At 42.4% G+C, this 23,253-nt stretch overlaps 1 protein-coding gene across 1 annotated transcript; it reads right to left on the bottom strand.

Moving 5' to 3' along the window:
• Nucleotides 1–141: 141 nt before the first annotated feature.
• Nucleotides 142–22,503, bottom strand: ankrd6a (ankyrin repeat domain 6a). The gene is made up of 14 exons (XM_033987829.2): nucleotides 22,355–22,503; nucleotides 22,190–22,288; nucleotides 21,700–21,798; nucleotides 21,535–21,633; nucleotides 18,332–18,430; nucleotides 17,582–17,659; nucleotides 17,412–17,504; nucleotides 17,040–17,198; nucleotides 13,801–13,944; nucleotides 13,222–13,374; nucleotides 5,375–5,488; nucleotides 1,927–2,254; nucleotides 881–1,218; nucleotides 142–360 (listed from the first exon to the last, which is right to left on the bottom strand). The coding sequence occupies exons 1-14, from the start codon at nucleotides 22,487–22,489 to the stop codon at nucleotides 142–144; spliced, it is 2,157 nt and encodes a 718-aa protein (XP_033843720.1). The 5' UTR covers nucleotides 22,490–22,503.
• Between the last annotated feature and the right edge of the window lie 750 nt (nucleotides 22,504–23,253).

Raw genomic sequence — 23,253 nt, 5'->3', positions numbered from 1 at the left:
AATATCTAACACTCTTGAATCTGTTTATTTTAACTGTACAAAATGACATCACACAGGTCTTTGCTCTCACTCCACTGAAAATCTTTATTTCTTCTGACACGTTGATGACATCTGTATAAAACGTCCTACATCGAGGTGAATTCAGTCTTGAAGTTCAGGGCCGCGCTCCTGTGTCGTATCGTCTGTGCTCTCATTGGCCCTGAGGATCTTAAGCTCCGCCTCCAGAGTGCTGATTCGCTGCAGTAGTTCCTGTTTGTCCCTCTGCGCCTGCACCTCCGTCTGCCTCTCCACCTCCAGAATCTTCCTCTCGTACCAGAGCTCCAGCTGCGAGGACACGGTCTCGAAGAAACGCTGCGTCACCTGAAAAGCACAGGACACTCGTTATGTCACGGGATTAATGAAATAATGATACTATAATTGATACGATAAAGGAAATTACAGCAGATAATATTAGAACTTTTATACATTTACTTTTATATATATATTAACTATTATATTTTAATTCCTAAAGAGCAAATATAGCCTAGCAAATAAATACTGTAATAGTAATAATAATATATTTTTTTATTTTATTTTTTATATATTTTTTTTAATTTTATTTATTTATTTTATTTACGCATTTTTTGTCAGTAATTAATTCTGTGACAAAAAAATGAAAACTGATAAAATATTCAAATCATTGTTCCCTTTGTAGAGTAAATTTGGATATGTTTTAGGTAAAAAAATTAATTAAAAAAAAGAAGCTCTAACAACAAAAAAACAACAAAAATATAATTGTAATTAACAGAATTTTTATGGGTATTTATGTTTATTTTATTTTTTAAACTAAATGAATCCTCATTTCTAAATAAATAAAGTGTCAGAGTGATAATGGACGCACCTCGACAGCGTGCAGGTTGCTCCTCTCCTGGGTGAACGTGGGCTCGGTCGGGGGGTGGTCCATGTAAATCTCGATGGTCGTGTCCTGCTCGTGTCCCACCCTCACCAGCTCCTGTCGTCTGGGCTCCTGTGAGCGCCCCTTCGGTGGGACCCATCTGGGAGCGCAGTCACAGGACACGCTGCTGCTGCTCCCAAAGCCCTCCCCCCTCACAGACCACAGGCCCGAGGACTCAGTGTCCTGCACTTCCACAGGCCGCCTGGAGGTGGCAGCAGGACTCAGCCGCCCATTAGAGCCGGGGAGAGGAAACAGAGCGGCGTTCTCATAGTCGTCTAAAACGCCTGTGTGAGGAAATACTCGAATAGAGCATGTGCATAGTCATAATCAAGAGCAGAGTGCAAAGATTATTGACAAAAATGTATCTTAAAATATTTTTTAATTTCTAAAAATGCATCAGGATGTTGCTAAAATTGCTTTTAAACATCTTGGTCTTGGTCCAAAACTAAACTTAAGAAATAACACTTTAAATTATTATTATTATTAATGTATTAGGTAATTTTTTTTTCGACTACATTATACTCAATATTCAATTTTATAATTTGTTTTTTTATTATTATTATTTATTTTTTTAAGGTAATTTTTTAGACGACATTATACTCAATATTCAATTTTATAATTTGTTTTTTATTATTATTATTTATTTATTTTTTTTAGGTAATTTTTTTAGACGACATTTTACTCAATATTCAAATTTCCCCAAAAGATCAATTTCAGTCTTAGCAATTTTACAATTATCTCCCGTCTAATAGTTATATTATTTATAAGATTAAGAAAATACGATAATCAATACAGATGATTAGAATTACTACACTGGGGTTATACATGCCAAATTACAAAAGAAATGATGCCCCCTAGTGGTGCCTGTTCTAACTGTGCACTGCTTTGATAAAACACAGTCCATGACATAAACTGCACAATTTTAAAATAACTATTGCATCATGAGACGTTAGTTCCTTATGTGACTAAAATAATAAAATAATGTTCCGTACTGTGCATCGTGGCTTTGTCTCTGTTCGTCCCTGGAGACCGGTCCACCTTCATTTCAAAGTACTTCCTGCTGCTCGTCTCCTGCTCTGAGCCCAAACTGCACGACGACCAGGAGGGGGCGATGTTGACGTACGTGGCCAGAGAGGTGCTGCTGTCTCTGGAGAGGACGGACAGGAGAGGGAGGGACTCCAGCTCGGACTCCCCGGAGGACTGTCCCGCCGGGGGGGAGTGCAGGAGCTTACAGTAGGGGGCGCTGGTGGGTGTGGTGGGAGTGTCATTGTTTTTGAGCTGAGACACGCACCAGCTCTGCAGCTCGCCCCGCACACACGCCTGTACAGACAAAACACTCAATCAACACTTCACTGGATTTGAGATCACAGCATCTGTAGAACAATAAAGTTTAATATTTATGACAGAAGTGACAGGGTTTAGTGTTTAATGTTTGTGAGGATGAAACAGGGACAGAAACAGAGAAACTTTATGGAAGATTTACATTTTAAATTCCATAAACTTGATTTATCCGTGTCCCCAGATAAAAGGTAAACATGTTCAAATCAAACACGGTCTTTCCTGATAAAAAGTTGCTGATATATTCCTGGTGTTTTGGCTGTAAAGAAAATCTAATCAGAAAAAACAAAATGAACCTCACGCGAGTCTTTGTGTTTTCAGTGTGAAAATGAAACAGTTTGACCCTAAACCTGAAGGATCTGTCTGATCTGAAGCCACAAAACCTGAACCTAAAGCCCAGCGTCTGCAGCCTCATGAATCAGAGCTCGTGCCTCTGAGGGACGTCTGCAGGTTTGGCCTTTCCAAAAACACTCATGTGCCCTCTGTCGCCCTCTACCTGCAGGTGAAGGTACGGCCACCTCAGGTTCAGTTGTCAGTTTAATAAATTTTTGTGAAAATAAAATTTAAAAGACCCAGAATTCATACAGTTCCTATAAATACTACTATGAACTACATGTTACAATTGTAGTACTACATGTTACTCCTGTAGTACTACATGTTACAACTGTAGTACTACATGTTACTCCTGCAGTACTACATGTTACTCCTGCAGTACTACATGTTACAACTGTAGTACTACATGTTACAACTGTAGTACTACATGTTACTCCTGTAGTACTACATGTTACTCCTGTAGTACTACATGTTACTCCTGTAGTACTACATGTTACTCCTGTAGTACTACATGTTACAACTGTAGTACTACATGTTACTCCTGTAGTACTACATGTTACTCCTGTAGTACTACATGTTACAACTGTAGTACTACATGTTACTCCTGTAGTACTACATGTTACTCCTGTAGTACTACATGTTACAACTGTAGTACATGTTACAACTGTAGTACTACATGTTACAACTGTAGTACTACATGTTACTCCTGTAGTACTACATGTTACAACTGTAGTACTACATGTTACTCCTGTAGTACTACATGTTACTCCTGTAGTACTACATGTTACAACTGTAGTACTACATGTTACTCCTGTAGTACTACATGTTACTCCTGTAGTACTACATGTTACTCCTGTAGTACTACATGTTACAACTGTAGTACATGTTACAACTGTAGTACTACATGTTACAACTGTAGTACTACATGTTACTCCTGTAGTACTACATGTTACAACTGTAGTACTACATGTTACTCCTGTAGTACTACATGTTACTCCTGTAGTACTACATGTTAATTCAATTCAATTCAATTCATTTATTTTTGTAACGCCCAAAATCACAACAACAGTTGTCTGAAGGACGTTCATGTTTTGGTTGATGGGGGAAACCGGAGTACCCGGAGGAAACCCATCCAGACACGAGGAGAAACATGAAAAACTCCACACAGAAAGGCCTGGTGACCCGGGGATCAACCAAACCTTCTGCTGTGAGACATGAGCCACTCAGCCACCGAGATATACACACAAAAACACAACAACACACAAAAACAAAACAACACACAAAAACACAACAACACACAAAAACACAACAACACACAAAAACAAAACAACACACAAAAACACAACAACACACAAAAACACACAACACACAAAAACACACAACACACAAAAACACAACAACACACAAAAACACACAACACACAAAAACACACAACACACAAAAACACAACAACACACAAAAACAAAACAACACACAAAAACACAACAACACACAAAAACACAACAACACACAAAAACAAAACAACACACAAAAACACACAACACACAAAAACACACAACACACAAAAACACAACAACACACAAAAACACACAACACACAAAAACACACAACACACAAAAACACAACAACACACAAAAACACACAACACACAAAAACACACAACACACAAAAACACAACAACACACAAAAACACACAACACACAAAAACACACAACACACAAAAACACAACAACACACAAAAACAAAACAACACACAAAAACACAACAACACACAAAAACACAACAACACACAAAAACAAAACAACACACAAAAACACAACAACACACAAAAACAAAACAACACACAAAAACACAACAACACACAAAAACAAACAACACATAAAAACAAAACAACACACAAAAACAAACAACACACAAAAACACAACAACACATAAAAACAAAACAACACACAAAAACAAACAACACACAAAAACAAACAACACACAAAAACAAAACAACAGGAAAAATCAGACAAAACAAGAAAAATCGGCCAGGTGAGGAGGAGGAAGACCAGACGAGGAGGAGGAAGACCAGGTGAGGAGGAGGAAGACCAGACGAGGAGGAGGAAGACCAGACGAGGAGGAGGAAGACCAGACGAGGAGGAGGAAGACCAGACGAGGAGGAGGAAGACCAGGTGAGGAGGAGGAGAGGGTCCAGCTGTCATCGGGGCATCTGAAAGAGATACACTCCACAGGGGGAGTGGGACAGGGGACAACATGTGAATAGCATTGCTGATGAGAAAATAGGACAAAGCAGAGGATAGTGCTCAGGTTGCCATACTTCCCCCAGCTAGTTACTCCTACTGCAGCCTGTCTTATCCCGGGTTTGTCCCTAACTCCCTCACTATGTAACCTGGTCTATACCGAAGAGGAAGGTTTTAAGCCTGGTCTTAAATACAGAGACTGTGGGGGCCTGTTTAACATCAGCAGGGAGTTGATTCCATAGCACAGGAGCTTGGTAACTGAATGCTCTCCCTCCCACTGTACTTTTGGACACTCTAGGAACCACTAATAGTCCTGCATTCTGAGAGCGGAGTGCTCTGTTTGGCTGGTACGGGACAATAGCATCTTGCAGATAGGATGGGGCCAAACCGTTTAGGGCTTTGTATGTCAGGAGGAGGACTTTGAATTACTCCTGTAATACTACATGTTACGGCTGTAGTACTACATGTTACTCCTGTAGTACTACATGTTACTCCTGTAGTACTACATGTTATGCAGTAGTAGTACCTGTGTGATTCGTGCCTCCTCTCGTCCCAGCGCCGCCTGCTCTTCCATCTTGAACATCAGGTGTCGTCTTTCTGCCGCCGCTCGGGCCGTGTTCATCAGATCCACCACTTTAATCTGAACAAAACACTAATGATTTCACTTTTGTGGTGAAGTGGTGACAAACTCTGAGCTCACAGTAAATGTCCTGAGACTCAAAAACACAAACCATTAAACCACAAACGTGTGGCGATAAACGTGTGACGATAAACATGTAACGACCATGTTCTTCTAATATAAACATGTTAAGACTATGTTCTTCTTAATACATCTTAATAATATTAAAGCCGCAAGCAGCATTGAACGGCCCTTGCGGGCCATGCCTCGCTCTCAGCCGACCCGACACTCCCTGTGGGTGGCGCTGATGCGCTGCTTGCCTCTGTTTTATTTCGGCTGTGGGCTGCACTTGTCACCAAACAAAATCAAAAGACGCTGGAAGCGCTGATGCAAGAAATGCAAAAACTTTTGATGCCCCACTTGTCTAGATGTTCAGTGATATTCAGCCCTGCCGGCGCCGTCAGAGGAGTTGATTAAAATGCGACGTCAGTGAAAACGCTGACTTTGCATTTCGGAATTTTCAATTCAAGATGGCCGACTTCCGGTTTGTCAGGGGGCGTGGCCGTAATAATATGTTTGACATCACTTGTCTGTCTCCCTTTGATGCATTGAGTCAATGGGCGACGACACGTTAGTAAGAACAAATATAAGCACATCCCAGGCCTACGGCGTGGGCTGGTAGGACTCTGGACTCACTTGTGTGAGTTGGGTTTGTGCATTTGACCCAAGTCCCACTGGACAATGAGGTTCGTTCCTCGGTGCTGTATTTGCTCAGATTAATGTGGGAAGAGTCGTTCTAAATGCTCTGGAAAAATAAAATAAAAATATTTAGAAAGAAAAGAGTTATGATTTTTTTCACGCGTATTTTCCTTGTATTGAAGTGAATTTTGACTCATTTGTTCCGTTGTTTTCGTTTGTTCACGTGTGAGATGTCGACTTTGTCCATTGTCGTCTCTCGTGTCGTGGGCTGGACCGACGGGGAGCGGCGCATGTTTATAAAGTTTTGTGCTTTTGTGGAACAGATTAAAGGTGAGCGCCTCTAAAAGTTCCCGCTGTGTCTCGTGGCTCCTGAGCGCCTCACAAAACCACAGGACGCAGACGTGGCTCACACAGAGGGACATGCTGGGGCGACAGTGGCTCAGTGGTTGAGTGTTGGTCCCAACCTGAAGGTCAGAGGATCGAGTCCCGTTCGGACCAAGTTCTGTCATTGTGTCCTTAGGCAAGACACTTCACCCACATTGCCTAGTATGAAAGTGGTGTGTGTGAATGATGGTGGTGGTCGGAGGGGCCGATGGTGCAGATTGGCAGCCTCGCTTCCGTCAGTCTGCCCCAGGGCAGCTGTGGCTACAGTAGTATCTGACCATCACCAAGTGAAATGAATGAATAATGAGTCTAGTGTGGAGCTTTGAGAGGCTTTGACACGACTGTAAAGAGCATTACAAGTGTAAGACATTATTATTATTATTACATGTCGTTGTTTGGATGAACCTGATGTTTTGAGTTTAGTTCAGGGTTTGTTGTTTATGTGCGGTTGTTGCCATGGCGATAAATTGATGTGAAGGTTCCATTGGTCAGTTTTTGGTCTGTGTCCAGCTCGTTTAGACTGGAAACAAAAATCCAGATGGAAATGTTAAATAAAAAAAAAAATTACGGTTACACTTGTTTTACACTTACAAATTTGTAATTTTACACATACAAATCTGAAAATGACGCTCTCACGAGTTCTGAGACATTCGTTGAGCTGAGTTTGTCTCAAAAAGATTGGTGAGCACAGCGACAGCAGGGGGCGGGGCTAGAGGGACCAGGGTCGCTGTGGCAACAGCTAAACTGATTTATAAACAGAAAAGCAGCTAAACTCAGACAGAACATCGTCTTTATGTGATATTATCATGTGCATTACCGTATTTTTCGGACTCTACGTCGCTTCGGAGTATAAGTCGAATTAGCCAAAAAATGCATAAGAAGAAAAAAACATACATTAGTCGCACTGGACTATAAGTCGCATGTTTGGGGGAAATTTATTTAATAAAAATCAGGACCAAGAACAAACATTTCATCTTAAAACGGCAATTCATAATAAAAGCAATACAATAGAGAACAGGCGTACGGTATGCTAACGTAACACACTGAAGGTAAACTGAATACGTGTCTGGTATGTTAACGTAACATACCGTATGAACATTTAGATAACTATAGCATAAAGAACATGCTAAGAGGTTTACCAAACTCTCCATCTCACTCCAAATCACTAAATCCATTGAGCTCGTCATCCTCCGTGTCACTTCTGAACAACTCCGCTAACTCCGGAGGTAGACGAAGCGCCACTTCCTCTTCTGTGCGGCTGACGTCAGACTCGGCATCAGTTTCAATTATTCCGGCCTTTCTGAATCCCCCCAGTGCAGTCTATGATTTTCTTATTGGGGGCATTTTTGTTCAGTCCTTCTCAGTTGTCTCTATGTTGACATTTTAAGTTTTCAGTGGTACAGGTGTAGCAGGTGCTGGTACACACGCCTACAGCGCCCTCTTGCGGTTGTCAGTGTGAAAATAACAAACGTGAAATTATGTTCATTATTATTATAACGAATATAATTATTATGTGTAAAAATTTCACATATAAGTTGATCTGGAGTATAAGTCGCCCCCCTGGCCAAACTATGAAAAAAAGTGCGACTTATAGTCCGGAAAATACGGTATTCACCTTTTAATACGTTCACACCAGGGGAAATTCCGTAGATAAAATGGGCAACAAAAGTGTAAACAAGTTTCTGAGGAAAGACATGTTAGCATTAGCTAGCGCCTGATGCTAGCGAACTTTTCCCCGACTTTTTACACAGAACAGAGCAGCTGCACCGTGAGTTTAACAATGTGAAGAGACGACATGTTTGAGTTCACTTCATCATTCAGCATCTGGACAAACAAAGATACACTCGTCCTAAGTTGTGACTTGTTTCAGAGCCGCTGCCTGAGCCCCGCCCCTGAGCCCCCGCCCCTGAACCCCGCCCCTGAGCCCCGCCCCATGAGCCCTGATCCTGAGCCCCGCCCCTGAGCCCCGCCCCATGAGCCCTGATCCTGAGCCCCCGCCCCTGCCCCTGAGCCCCGCCCCTGAGCCCTGCCCCTGAGCCCTGCCCCTGAGCCCCGCCCCATTAACTGAACTGAACAAAGCTGAGCCAGGAGTCTGTCTCTACATAGTTGTGAGTGTAAAACGATATTTGTAAGTGTAATGTTTTTTGGGGTTTTTTTTCGCCAGTGAACAAATCAACATTCAAACATTTTGGAACAATTGTACCTGCATAAACTTGTCGCCATAGCAACCAAGTGTCATATACAAAAACAGTTACAATAACAACAAGAACAAGACAAAAACAAACAAAAGGTGTGGACCCTGAGCTAAACACAACACATCAGATCATTACAATACAAAGAATAAATGGATTTTTATTTTTACTCATCTATTTTTGTAGATTTTTTTCTTTCCCTGGGTTTCAGAATGATTGCAGAATTTGGACTGTTGCCATAGCAACTCATATTTTAAAACATAATTCATTTTTATATGTTTCATGTATGACATCATCACATTCTAGAATCTGAAATCCACCAATCACAGAACTCTCGGTTGCTTAGAAACCGGGCAGGACATTTTCTCCTTCTCTGATTGGTCGGCTTCTTTGTGATGTCACGCTGAACTTTATGACATCACTGCTGCTTTGTACCAAAGAAAATGTACCAAGACCCAGACGACTAAGAACTCACAACAGTCGACACTGAAGAGGAGAGCACGATTCTAGAGGACAGTTCACTCAGCATCAGTTCAGCTTTTAATTCAGCGTTTGAATTTATCAAATATCAACAAACTCAAAAGGGTTTTCAAAAAACATCACTTGAACTCGATCATTTAGAAATGGGAGACGAGAAAATGAACCATTTCATCAGTCAAGCCGTGGAGCGACATCAGAGCGACTTAAACGGCGCCTGTGACGTCTTTAAATCTGCACTGGACTCTCTCCAGAAAAAGAACGTCGATCTGAGACGAGAGATCCACCAGGCCAAAATGGAGGCTTGCAGCGGGAGAGAGAAATTTATTTTTCTCAAACTCGCAGTGGAAACGGCGTTAGCAGAAAACAACGCCCTTAAAGAGGAGAAGGAGCAGCTCACCAAAAGAAATGACCCCACGATACAGCTCGAAAATACGACGGCAAAAGTGAAAAGACACCAAGAACTTTTGCACGAAGAATGTCAAAGTCTGACATCACACGGAGATGGAGAGGACATTTCAAAAGACGACGAAGCTCAAGTAAAGTTGGAAAATGGTGAAATCCGAGTTGAAAACGAGACAATTCAGGAGGTCCCAGAATCAGACGATTTAACAACTGAACGAGAGACATTTAAGAAAGAAGAAAAACAACTGGAAGATGAGATCGCTGTGTTAAAAAGCCAGAGACACAGTTTGAAAAGCCAGTTTGACACTTTGAAATCTAAATCATCTCAAAGTGAAAACTGGAAACAGCGCCACCTTGAGCTCGTAGCTGAACAGAGTCGTATTCTAGACGATGCCAAACATATAAATGACAAACTGTCGAGCATGAACCTGAAATTGGCTGCAGAGACGAATCTGAGAAGTGGAACGGTGGCAAAGCTGGAAGACGCCTTAATAAGAGAAAATGAGCAGTTAACGCAACATCTCGAGAAAATAATGAAACATCACGACGAGACCATGACAGCAGTGTCTGGATTTAGACAAAAACGCTCGGAAATACAGGAACTTCAACGTCACAATTATAACATTCTGCGAGACATTGAAGATATGGAGAACGAGATCTTCCACCTGAAAGCCTTGACTGTTGCTTCTAAGGAGAATAACACAGAAGTGATGAACATTAAAAACAAGAGGATGGTTGAGAAACAACAGCAACTTCACGATGAACTGAAAAAGATCGTCAAGTCTCAGACAGATACAGATGTTTTGAAGAACTTGAAGAATGAGGCCTTGAGCTTGTATAACCAAATCCACGCATTGACTCTGGAGATTAAAGACACAAGCTCGATAAGAACTCACCTGAAAACGGCACAAAGTGAGAAGAAGTTGCTGACGCAAAGAAATGACATCGCAAAAAGAGGGCTCTTGAAAGTACTGAAGCTTCAGCGTAAGCAGAAACGGTCCGTGGTCCAACACAAACATCTAAATGTGCCACAAGAGAATGAAGAATCACAGAACGGCTCTGTGGAGGTGATGGTTTTGGATCATGCAGTTGGAGATCGTTTGCATGAGGAGTCTGAAAGCTTCGAATCAAAACTGCCTCAAGCAGGAGAGTGGAAACAGCGCCACCTTGAGTTAGAAACAGAGAAAAAATGCACCTTAGAAGATATCGAACATTTCCACAAACAAATATCGATGATGACTCAGGAACTGGCTGAAGATGAGATCTGCAAAAAGAAATGTGCAGACTTAGAGATGATGAACAGCGTCCTGAAAAACAAAAACGAAGAGTGGAAGGAGCATCTCTGTAAAATAACTCAAGAATATGAAGAAAAAGTACGAGCTTTCAACTACAAACAAACTCTCCAGAATATAGAGCGACTAAAGAAATTAAATCACAAAATCCAGCAAGACATTGACAAAACCCAGAGCAGAATTATAAACAGCGTCGTCATATCTGATACTCAGAAGAGAATTGAGCAGGAATTATCAGCTGAGAGAGAGAAACACGAGGAGCTGCTGGAGAAAGTGTCAGACACTCATTGCGAACGGCTCATGCTCAGAGAGTCTGTGGAAAAGCTGCCAGAATTTAAATTTGACATAGAAAACCGCGAAAAGCTCTGCAGCTTGTACAGAGACATTTATGAACTGGAGCGAGATATCGAAAAGGCTCGCCCCATAGAAGTTGATTTGAAGCTGAAAAAATGGATGGAGGAAAGAAATGACGACTTAAAGAAGGAGGTTTCAAGATTGAGGAACTTGAAGAAAGAACAGGACAAGTTACTGCTCAAAAATCTAAATCAGGAGCAGGAAAACGAAATTCTGCGACGAGGGTTTGAGTTCAAACATGAAGTCTACACAGAGCTGTATTTCCAACTGTACAGCAAAGAAGTGGAGATGTTTTTGAACGACGTCTCACAAGAAGAGAAGGGACGATTGGACTAAACCAAGACTAAACCGAGACTAAACCGAGACTAGACCAAGACTAAGGACCAGGACTAAGGACCAGGACTAAGGACCAGGACTAAACCGGGACTTCCTTTTTGTTGGTCCTAAATAAGGTTTGACCTGTTGTCACGTCGCAGCTCGTTGGGGGCAGTGAAGTAACAAAAGGAATTACTTACTTGATTTACCATTTTTCCAAAATGGAAAAATGGTAAATTAAGTGAGTAATTCCCTGATCCCTGATCATTGAATTAAGTGATTTGGTGAACAGGGATGTTAAGACCTAGAGCCGTAACATCTGTCCACAGACCTAGAGCTATGTTAGCGTTTAACATAGAAAGTCCCAAAAGACAGAACTAAACCAGGACTAAACCAGGACTAAACCAGGACTAAACCAGGACTAAACCAGGACTAAACCAGGACTAAACCAGATTTGAATTTGAGTCTTTATCAAAATAAACATTTTAAAACTATTTACAGTCTCGATTTCACTTAAATGAAGCAGAACTCAGGTTTAACTGACAGAACACACAACTGTCTGAGTCATATCGTGAAAATAAAGTCTTTCTAACGATGAGCTTGACTGACACAGATTCTGCACTTTAACCTGTGTGAGGGCGGAGCCTAAGCATCAAACACCTGAGAAACGCCTGTTCTGTCTGGAAATGTCTCAAATATGAGGCATTTCAGTTTTAAATGAAGCTCGTCCCGACATCCCAGAGTCAAAACGTTTGTTTACCTGTTGCTACGGTGACGGAGGCAGATGTACCTTCCAAGATTTTGGGCAATGCATACGGTTATAATTGTTCACTTACACTTGAACTTATCACGACTTAAACTAGGGGAAGTAAAAATTAAAGCCACAAGTGGCATCGAACGGCCCTCGCGGGCCGTGCTTCGCACTCGGCCGGCCCGACTCTCCCTCCTGGAGGCGCTAAAGTGCCAGTTTTGTCTGCAATATTGTGGGTTTGGGCTGTACAAAGTCTACACACACTGGAAGGACTGATGCACAAAATGCAAAAACATGGGTTTTTGAGGCATCGCCATGGCAACACCATACTAAATACAAAGTTGGCCCCTGGACTTTTTTGATGGGGACGACCTGAAGAGTCACTGCACCAAATTTCACGTTCCTTAATGAAGCCACTAAGTTCTTATGAGACTTTGAAATGTACGAAAATGTGCACATTTTCCCATTAGGATAACATAGGCTCTTTGGCACATCGCCATGGCAACACAGTGAAAGATATGACATGGGTTCCATTGACTTTTTGGATCAGGATGACAGGAAGAGTCATGATGCCAAATTAGACATTATTCCATGAAACATATTTTTCTGATGAATGGAACATTTGGGAGGTTTCCCATGAGGATAAACATCGACACAACACAGTGTTTGTCACAATAACATGTCACAAGAACAAATCTGCACATCCCAGGCCTACGGCGTGGGCCGGTAGGACTCTGGACTCAGGGCAGGGGGCGACGGGGCTTTACGTGTAAATTCGTGAAAACAGACTGCAGCGGTGAGTGCACGGGCGAATTCGCCCATGTGCTCATCGATGCTGAAGCATTAGGCCCTACGCCCTGTAGGGGCTCGGGCCTAAATATTGACCTGTTCTCTGTTGCGTCGGTCCATTTGTCCGATTCTGCTGTTTATTTCTTCCTGGACGTTTAGGATCTGGAGCCTCATCTCTTCCTGAGTCGACTTCAGCTCATTCTCCAGTTTCTTAAACAGCGGCTTACAGTGACAGCCATTAGCAGGCAACTAAATAAATAAATAAATATCAGATAAAATATTAAAAATGTGAATGTATTTGAGTATCACTGCACACAGCTGTACAACCTAATGTCATGTCTAAGCTACTGTTTCCATTTTGTTGCTTTATTTCTTCACTACTTCTTGATATATTTTAACTTATTTTATTTAGCTGTACATGTGTATAATTCTGTGTAGCTCCTGTGTTATGGTGTGGTCTTTTTGCCATTCTCTGCTAAAGCTTTTGTTCTATAAGTAAAAGAAAAGTTCAAAGTTTCTGCAACAAACAGAACACCAGGAGATAAACATTCTGTACGTTGTTGATGTAACTTTGGTTCAACTTTTTGTTGCATTTTCACACATTTAACTGTTCCATCTGTGCAGATATATATATATATATATATATTTACAGTTCACATTCACCCGTCTCCAGACCTGTCTCACGTTGCCGTCCTTGTCTCTGTATAAGGTGTAAAGTTGGTACGACTTTCCAAACTGGAGATGTGCATCATCAGCGTCGTCAAACAAATGATGTTTTCTGTCACGATTCTTCACATTTTTCTCAACCCGAATCTTGACCTGAAAAAAAAAAATAAAAGAGGTCACTTCATAAACAGACAGTAAAATGACCTCAGTGTAAATGAAGTTTTTGTTTAAAGCTGCACGTGGTTCCGCAGTTTGGCATTAAACATTTATTCAAAACATTCTTCTTATGACTGAGGTCCACAGTTTAAATGTTAAAATCCACACTACGGAACTTTTCAGATAAAGAAAAAACTTCCATTGTTCTCCTGGGGGACTTCAACGCCCATGTGGGTAACGACAGTGACACTTGGAGGGGCGTGATTGGGAGGAACGGCCTCCCCGATCTGAACCCGAGTGGTGTTTTGTTATTGGACTTCTGTGCTAGTCACAGTTTGTCCATAACAAACACCATGTTCGAGCACAAGGGTGTCCATCGGTGCACGTGGCACCAGGACACTCTAGGTCGGAGGTCGATGATCGACTTTGTTGTCGTGTCATCTGACCTCCGACCGCGTGTCTTGGACACTCGGGTGAAGAGAGGGGCTGAGCTGTCAACTGATCACCACCTGGTGGTGAGTTGGATCCGCTGGCGGAGGAGGAAGCCGGACAGACCTGGCAGGCCCAAGCGCATTGTGAGGGTCTGCTGGGAACGTCTGGCGGAGCCCTCCGTCAGGGGGGTCTTCAACTCCCACCTCCGGGAGAGCTTCTCCCTGATCCCGGGGGAGGTTGGAGACATGGACTCCGAGTGGGCCATGTTCTCCACCTCTATTGTTGATGCGGCTGCTCGTAGCTGTGGTCGTAAGGTCTGTGGTGCTTGTCGCGGCGGCAATCCCCGAACCCGGTGGTGGACACCGGAAGTAAGGGATGCCGTCAAGCTGAAGAAGGAGTCCTATCGAGCCTTGTTGGCTCGTGGGACTCCTGAGGCAGCTGATGAGTACTGGCGGGCCAAGCGTGCCGCGGCTCGGGCAGTCACAGAGGCAAAAACTCGGGGTTGGGAGGAGTTCGGGGAGGCCATGGAGGAGGACTATCGGACGGCCTCAAAGAGATTCTGGCAAACCGTCCGACGCCTCAGGAGGGGGAAGCAGTGCTTCACCAACACTGTTTACAGTGCGGGTGGAGAGCTGCTGACCTCGACTGGGGATGTTGTTGGGCGGTGGAAGGAATACTTTGAGGATCTCCTCAATCCCACTGTCACGTCTTCAGAGGAGGAAGCAGAAACTGGGGACCCAGAGGCGGACTCGTCCATCACCCTGGCTGAAGTCACTGAGGTGGTTAAAGCTCCTCGGTGGCTCCGGGGGTGGATGAGATCCGTCCTGAGTACCTCAAGTCTCTGGATGTTGTGGGGCTGTCTTGGTTGACACGTCTCTGCAACATCGCGTGGCGGTCGGGGACAGTACCTGTGGAATGGCAGACCGGGGTGGTGGTCCCTCTGTATAAGAAGGGGGACCGGAGGGTGTGTTCCAATTACAGGGGAATCACACTCCTCAGCCTTCCCGGTAAGGTCTATTCCAGGGTACTGGAGAGGAGAATCCGACCGATAGTCGAACCTCGGATTCAGGAGGAGCAGTGTGGTTTTCGTCCTGGTCGTGGAACACTGGACCAGCTCTATACTCTCCATCGGGTCCTCGAGGCTCATGGGAGTTTGCCCAACCAGTCCACATGTGTTTTGTGGATCTGGAGAAGGCATTCGACCGTGTCCCTCGTGGTGTCCTTTGGGGGGTGCTCTGGGAGTATGGGGTCCGGGGCTCTTTGCTAAGGGCTGTCCGGTCCCTGTATGACCGGAGCAGGAGCTGTGTTCGCATTGCCGGCAGTAAGTCAGACCTGTTCCCGGTGCATGTTGGACTCCGCCAGGGCTGCCCTTTGTCACCGGTTCTGTTCATTATATTTATGGACAGAATTTCTAGGCGCAGCCAGGGGCCGGAGGGGGTCTGGTTCAGGGGCCGGAGGGGGTCTGGTTCGGGAACCACAGGATTTCATCTCTGCTGTTTGCAGATGATGTTGTCCTGATGCTTCTTCGAGCCAGGACCTGCAGCACTGGGGCGGTTTGCAGCCGAGTGTGAAGTGTCTGGGATGAGAATCAGCTCCTCCAAATCCGAGGCCATGGTTCTCCACCGGAAAAAGGTGGTTTGCTCTCTCCGGGTGGAGAGTCTCTGCGGTCGCTGTATCGGTCCGTTGTGGTAAAGAAGGAGCTGAGCCCAAAGGCGAAGCTCTGGATTTACCTCAGTCTACGTTCCTACCCTCACCTATGGTCATGAGCTCTGGGTAATGACCGAAAGGACAAGATCGTGGATACAAGCGGCTGAAATGGGCTTCCTCCGCAGAGTGGCCGGGCGCACCCTTAGGGATAGGGTGAGGAGCTCGGTCACACGAGAGGAGCTCGGAGTAGAGCCGCTGCTCCTACACATTGAGAGGAACCAGCTGAGGCTCGGGCATCTGCTCAGGATGCCTCCTGGACGCCTCCCTAGGGAGGTGTTCTGGGCATGTCCCACCGGGAGGAGGCCCCGGGGAAGACCCAGGACACGCTGGAGGGACTATGTCTCTCTGGCCTGGGAACACCTTGGGGTCCCACCGGAGGAGCTGGAGGACGTGTCTGGGGTGAGGGAAGTCTGTGAGTCCCTGCTTAGACTGATGCCCCCGCGACCCGGCCCCGGATAAGAGGAAGAAAATGGATGGATGGATGGAAAAACTTCTCAGGCATTAATATGAAAGCTGCAACTAATTAATAAATAATAATACTAATAATACTACTACTGCTACTACTACAACAATTATTACTACTACCACTAATAATAATAATAATAATAATAATAATATTAATAATGATAAAAAAATATAATAATAAAATAATAATAATAATAATAATAAATAAATAAAAATAATAATAACAAATAAAAATAATAGATGGATACATAAATAAATAAATAAACAAATAAATAATTGTCATAAAAAATCCTTGTGGTCATCTGAGTGATAAACCTGTTCTCACGACCCGTTTAGTCCAGATATTTATTCCAATAATCACAAACACACACAGTTGTGGTTAATCTGATGTTTTTTTCAATAATATTAATTTAAATGAATAATTGGACGATGTCGGGGATATTTATTGCACCTTTCATCACTGGTTAAACTCATCAGAGCTCGTTTACCTTGTCTTCCTGTTCCCGGGTCGTGCGGTTGCCGTGGGAGACGGGATTGGTGGCGCGCTCGGGGTAAAGTCGGTGAGTTTTAAAGCTCTTTGATTGTCCCTGTGGTTCGACACTCGGGACGTCCTCTGTGGCCGAACTGCTGCCCTGCTCCGCCAGCGTCTGAAAAGACAAGAAAAACACAATTATTTCACTCAAATCGACTCAGGTTTATGCAGACGGCACATTTAAAAGTTTCAGCTGGACAAAGTGCTTCATATAAAAGTGAACAGATCATACGATAAGAAAAGAACAACAAACACAAAGACGTCCGGTCTGGCTCGTGTTAAATGCCAGGGAGAATATATGAATTAAATGAAAAGACTTTAAACTGACTTGATTTACTTCAGCCTCCACTCGACACGCAGACTGGCTCCTTTGTCTTTCTCTTTGTTTTTTCACAGTCCTTCCTCTTAGAAAACAGCGCACCTGACAGGATAAATACATTCTACAGTAACATTAAGTATAAAACATGTACAATAAAAGTGTAAAAACATGAAGCTGACCTGAGGAGCTCGGGCCAGAAGCACAGCCAACTCTCTGTGGTTGTTCTCTCTGGCTTTGTCCAGAGCCGTTCTACCTGCCTGGAAAAAAGTAAATCAATCAATCAATCAATCAAACTTTATGTGTACAGCACTTTACAACAGCAAAAACTGAAAAAAAAAGTGTAAAATGTAAAAACAACAACAAAAATTCTATATACAAAACAACAAATAATAAAAACAGTCATATATCAACATGTACTGGAAATAAAAAAGAAATAAATGGAACTTAAATAAATATATATATATATATATATATATATATATATATATATATATATATAAAAATAGTGTCTAATCATTTGTTTTAAGGCGTCAAACTCATTTTCACTGAAGTCACATCAGTAAAATGGGCCAGATGTGACAGTACGGCAGGATAAAAGTCACTGAATGGAAACAAATGTCACGTAAAATAAATATAATTACTTTATAACTTGTTAAATAAATGTTTCTGTATTTATTATTTATTCAAGTTGCAAATATCATGTCTGTGTAACTGTCTGTCCTGACAAACTCACATTTTTAACACAGACCTTCAGCTTCAAAAACAGCCTTTTACAGCCTTTTAATCTTTGGACAACTTATTGTTTTTCTTGAGTTCTAACTTTTGAATAATTAGCTCTGTGTTTGGTGTCTCGCCTCCTTGAAGCACAAACTTGTCTTCATCTGTATCATAAAAACAGCTTTGTGTGGAGTCGGTGAGGTGTTATTTACGTTGTTTCTGAGGTTCGCGTCGATTCCGGCCTCTAACAGGAGCTGGACGGTTTTCTTATGGTTCAGAGCAGCAGCGACGTGGAGCGCGGTGTCTCCTCTCTGTGGACACGAGGACAAAAACACACAGGAAACAAGCGTGAAATAAAAACTCTTTTGTTGTTTAATTTGTGTTTCAGCTAAAAAGATGAAGCGCCTGGACATTTACAGTGTAAATAATCCAGTCCTTTACTCGATTATTCAGACAATGGAGTCTTAGTCGATCAAAATTACAATGATTTTATTTCGATTTTAGGCTTTTATACGATACAAGAGCAGAACAGTGAGGTATGTCCTGAGTTTAGCTAAAGATTTGTACATGTGGGAGTTTAAACTGCATGTTAATCAGATAAATACAGTTTCCTAGGACCTTTCTGTATAAATTGTTTTTGCATAAATTGTTTTTGCATGAACTCACGGGATGAGACGATATACGATAATATAATTAATCACGATAAAAAAGGTCCACAATTAATCGTTTGTGGCATTTTTTAATAACTGTGATCATTGCACACGATTATAATTGTCATTACGGCTCCAGACAGACTCATGTTTCAGTTTCATAGTGTTTAGATATTAGTTCTGGTGTTTGTCCACAAGGGGGCGCTCTGTCGTAGCAGTGACACTTGTTTCTTCTGTGTCTGTGGCTCGTGGGCAGTGGATCCTGATCCCAGTGACTCCACACATTTATATCCTCCACTGAAGAAGGTGAAGTCTGATGTGTGGAATTATTATGGATTTGAAAAACAAGAGCAACAAGATGAGCCACCGATCTGCAGAGTCTGAAGGAGAAAAGATACGGCTCAGAGGGGAAACGCGAGCGACAAACGCGAGCGACGAACAGACGCACATTTACGACACAAACATCTGCATCGTTTGACAAAGTTGAGCCAAAAATCTCCATCTTAAGAAACACACCATGAGAAATAAACTATTGAATGTAGTTTGTGTTTGGATTTGTGTGAATCTGTGTTTGTGTCGACTTTGCTATCGCTAGGTTAGCACAGTTTGCTAACAGCGGCGCAGGGTTTTACAACAATCATGAATTAATCTGAAAATATAAAACCTCCAAGGACCTGGTGTCACGTGTGAGGACATTAAACTGCCTCGGTTTAATAATTATCATAACATCTTTAATCGTGATTATTTTAGTCACAATAATCATGAGTCTAAACTTTAATATCGTCCCTACTCACATACAGTCTTTTAAATGCAGTTACATGGTCAGATACAGAGACACTGAATAGTTTTGAGTTTTGTCTCTTTTTATTCTACTGATCGAACAGCGGGACAGGCCTTTAGTCGACTACGTTACTACCGAGGGTCCCCCAAATGGGGGACACTGGGAAGTGTATTTTTGTTTCGCCATGAGCCAACACATTAATCACGGAAAATACATTAATGTGGCACATCAAATTAAACAGCACCGCTAGAGCTACAAGGCTATGTAAACTATTTTCACCGTCCACAAACACAACTCAGATGACACCCAAGAGAACACCTCAAAACCAAATCCTCCAACCTCAGTTTGGCCAAACCACTCGCCGCATTTACGGCTCCACAACAGCCGTACTTCACGCTACCCACACAAACAACCTCTCAAATGAAAGCAGAGAGTCTACCGGTTCCAAAGATATAAGCCCCAGCACTGTACACCAAAGCATCGCGGAGATATAAGCCAGTGCATCAGATCACAAAACACTGCTTTTCAAAACCACATTAGTAAAAAATGTCTGACCTTCTTCTTCTTCTTCTTCTTCTAATAGTGTTTTATGGCGGTTGGCACGCAACTAGAAATGGTGCATTACCGCCACCATCCGGTATGGAGTGTGGGCCGGGACGACCCCAATAGCCTTTCTATACCCTCTTTATCAGTTTTGTGGAGATAAGATACTTTGTTATTGCTCTGAGTACACAATCTTGTTTAAATCCTTGTAAAATGTCTTTTAATTCGCAGCGAATACTATTCTGATGAAGTCTAATTGTCTTTCCTTTGTCGTCTTGCCGTGAAAAGTTTATTCCGTTTGTAAATAAAAGCTATTTCCTGTTAGCCCCGACTGTTGTCCGTCACTTAAAACAGTCCGAGTGGTCCAATAGTGATATATGGTTCCTACCGAGCGTTTACTGTAAACCAATGGAGGAGCATGGCACTTTCACATGGCTTTGTTTTTCCCCTTCTGGTTGGCTGACTGTGTTGTCAATCTTGTATTGCAAGTTATCGCCTTTTTCTATTGGCTTTCACGATTCCAGAGAGGTGTCACTCATGCATATTGACCAATCCGCTGGGGAGTAAAGTCCGCGCGTACAGTAAGCACGCTTGTGTGCGTAACAGCGCCTTGACGCACAGGACACAGAGCGCACCGGACAAACTTAGATTTGCTTTTTTCACTAAATTCATCTCTAAAAAATCATTCAAATGCTTTATGCGGTCACTTTATTTGTAGGGGAAACATTCATATACACATATATTTATTATAATTATTAATTAATAATTATTAATTTAATACAAAAAAATTTAAAATGCCAAAAAATGTTTTCTTTAGGTCTACTGAACACCATTAGTGATATAAAAATGAAAATATGTAAGTTTTACATGACAGAAATGCAAATGGCACTATGTGTGCCAAATGGTGCCAAAATGGACACCTCGCCTGACATTCCTGTATTAAAATCTCTCTTTTTTTGATCTGCTTCATCTAATCAGTTTCAACCTTTGCAGAAATAATGTTCACATGTTTGGTTCCTATTTTATGAAGTAAAAAGGCTATGTTAGCAACATTCCAAAGAGTTATTCATCATAAAACATGTTTTTTTTTTTTTTTAGGCAAGGCTAAACAAATCTAAATTTTTGCTGTGTTTCATCCTAATTTTCTCTTTATCAGTAACACATACATGGATAAATGACATATCAAATTATTCTGCCCAATGATCCCTTTACAATGGCACAAAAATCATTGAAATCCACCTTGGGGTTGCTGAAATAGACCAGTTTATAAATGGATATATTTTTCGAAAATAGGCTTAGGTAGTAACGGGCTAATAAATAAAACATAAATAAATGAAAAATAAAATGATGTTTGGACCATGTGGGAATAAACTGTGTGGAAGTAAACTACAATATTTTGACAGGACTTTAAATCTGTTTAAATCCGCGCTTTGAGTCCCACCTCATTCTTCTCGGTCAAAGAGCACTGAGAGCTGACGAGGAGTTTGACCACGTCTCTGTTGTCGTAGCGAGCGGCCATGTGCAAACACGTCTCTCCCGTCTACAAACAAACATGTGAATGAACACGGAGTACTCGGGTTAAAGTACTTTCATATATGAGACTGACATTGTTCTTTGCGTCAATGCTCGAGCCTCCGAGCAGCAGGAGGCGCAAGGACGGAACATGTGAGTTTAGAGAAGCCAAGTGAAGAGGAATGTTTCCCGCCTGTCAGGCAAGAACAGTGTTAAACTCCAGTAAATATACAATCAAATATCAATACATGAGATATATCTATGCTTTAATCTTGACGTGTGGAAGAGAAACACCCTAAAAACCTTTATCTACTTTAGATTAAGAACCGTTTAGGCTGTGATTAATAATAACACAAAGGCCAAACTACAGTAGATAGATTTGGCTAATCAGTTGTAGGTGTAGAGAAAGTAGAAAAGGTTTTAGACACAGAAATCATCTAGACACAGTTTTTGAAATCTGGACTGGACTTCCATCCTGAAGTCATTTAATGTGATAGTACTGTCCTGAGAAATCCTGCCCCTAGTGGAGGAGTTTTAAAGTGATCCTGCCCGTCCCAGGACAGTGTCGCTGAAAGAGCTTGTACCTTGTTTCTAACATCGACGTCCGCTCCTGCTTTCACCAACAGTTTGACGCACAGAGAGAAGCCGTGCCAGGACGCTTCATGTAGAGCCGTGTTACCATCCTGTTCAAAACACAACATTAACACACAGTTTTTTTTTTAACCCCACTATGTGTTTGTTTGTCATACTCTGTCCTGCAGGTCCACAGCACAGCCCCCCTGGATCAGGGCAGACATGGTCTCACTGTTCCCCACCATCGCAGCTCGGTGCAGGGCCGTGCGCCGCCTGTGGCCCCAGTGAGACGCACGAGTCTGTTCACCCATCAGCGCTCAGGCCTGTGAGATGAACTGTACACAAGGACTGCAAATAATACACACTTATATATAATACACTTATATATTCTGTAAAATGATGAAAGATGTCTAAATGTTTCCTTTACATTTGGAATCTATTCGTATAATTTGGGATATGTAACTATAACTTTAACCCTAATCCTACAGTGTCATTTCCTGGATTCTTTCCCTCATTCTGTCTCACAGCTGAAGTGAAACTATGATGAAAATTACAGGCCTCTCTCGTCTTTTTAAGTGGAAGAACTTGAACAATTGGGGCTGAATAAATACTTCCAGATTTAGTCCAGGTTTAGTCCTGGTCCCTGGAAAGTTTTGATAAAGGCCTGGAAAAAAGAAGTCCTTTTTTGCCGTATTGTACATTTACCATCAAGGGTCCACCTTAGACAGGACTTTGCCTTTTAATCGATACATAATCAAACATGTTTGTGATTAGAAAACTCAGAGGCGAGTCCTTTTGGACTCACATTTTAACCCCATTAGACGATGAGATTCAAACTCTAACCCACAGTGTGTCTCGTGGCCCTGATGCTCCTGACCTACATGTCAAAGGCTTCCCCCGTCTCTGCTGTGGATTATTGTCAATCCCAGGGGTCGATCTCTAATCTGAGGCGCTGATTCATAACAGCCTTAACATGGAAACTACCTACGCCTCATCCTAATCCCACCTACACGCATCACAGCCAGTCCATCCCATATATGGTCTGGGGAGATTACTCTAGAGAAAAGTTAATAAT

This window comes from Periophthalmus magnuspinnatus, chromosome 22 (assembly GCF_009829125.3).
Source record: "Periophthalmus magnuspinnatus isolate fPerMag1 chromosome 22, fPerMag1.2.pri, whole genome shotgun sequence".
NCBI classification, from domain to species: domain Eukaryota; kingdom Metazoa; phylum Chordata; class Actinopteri; order Gobiiformes; family Gobiidae; genus Periophthalmus; species Periophthalmus magnuspinnatus.
Note: the sequence above shows the minus strand (reverse complement) of the source record. Positions and strands in the feature narration are given on the sequence as shown.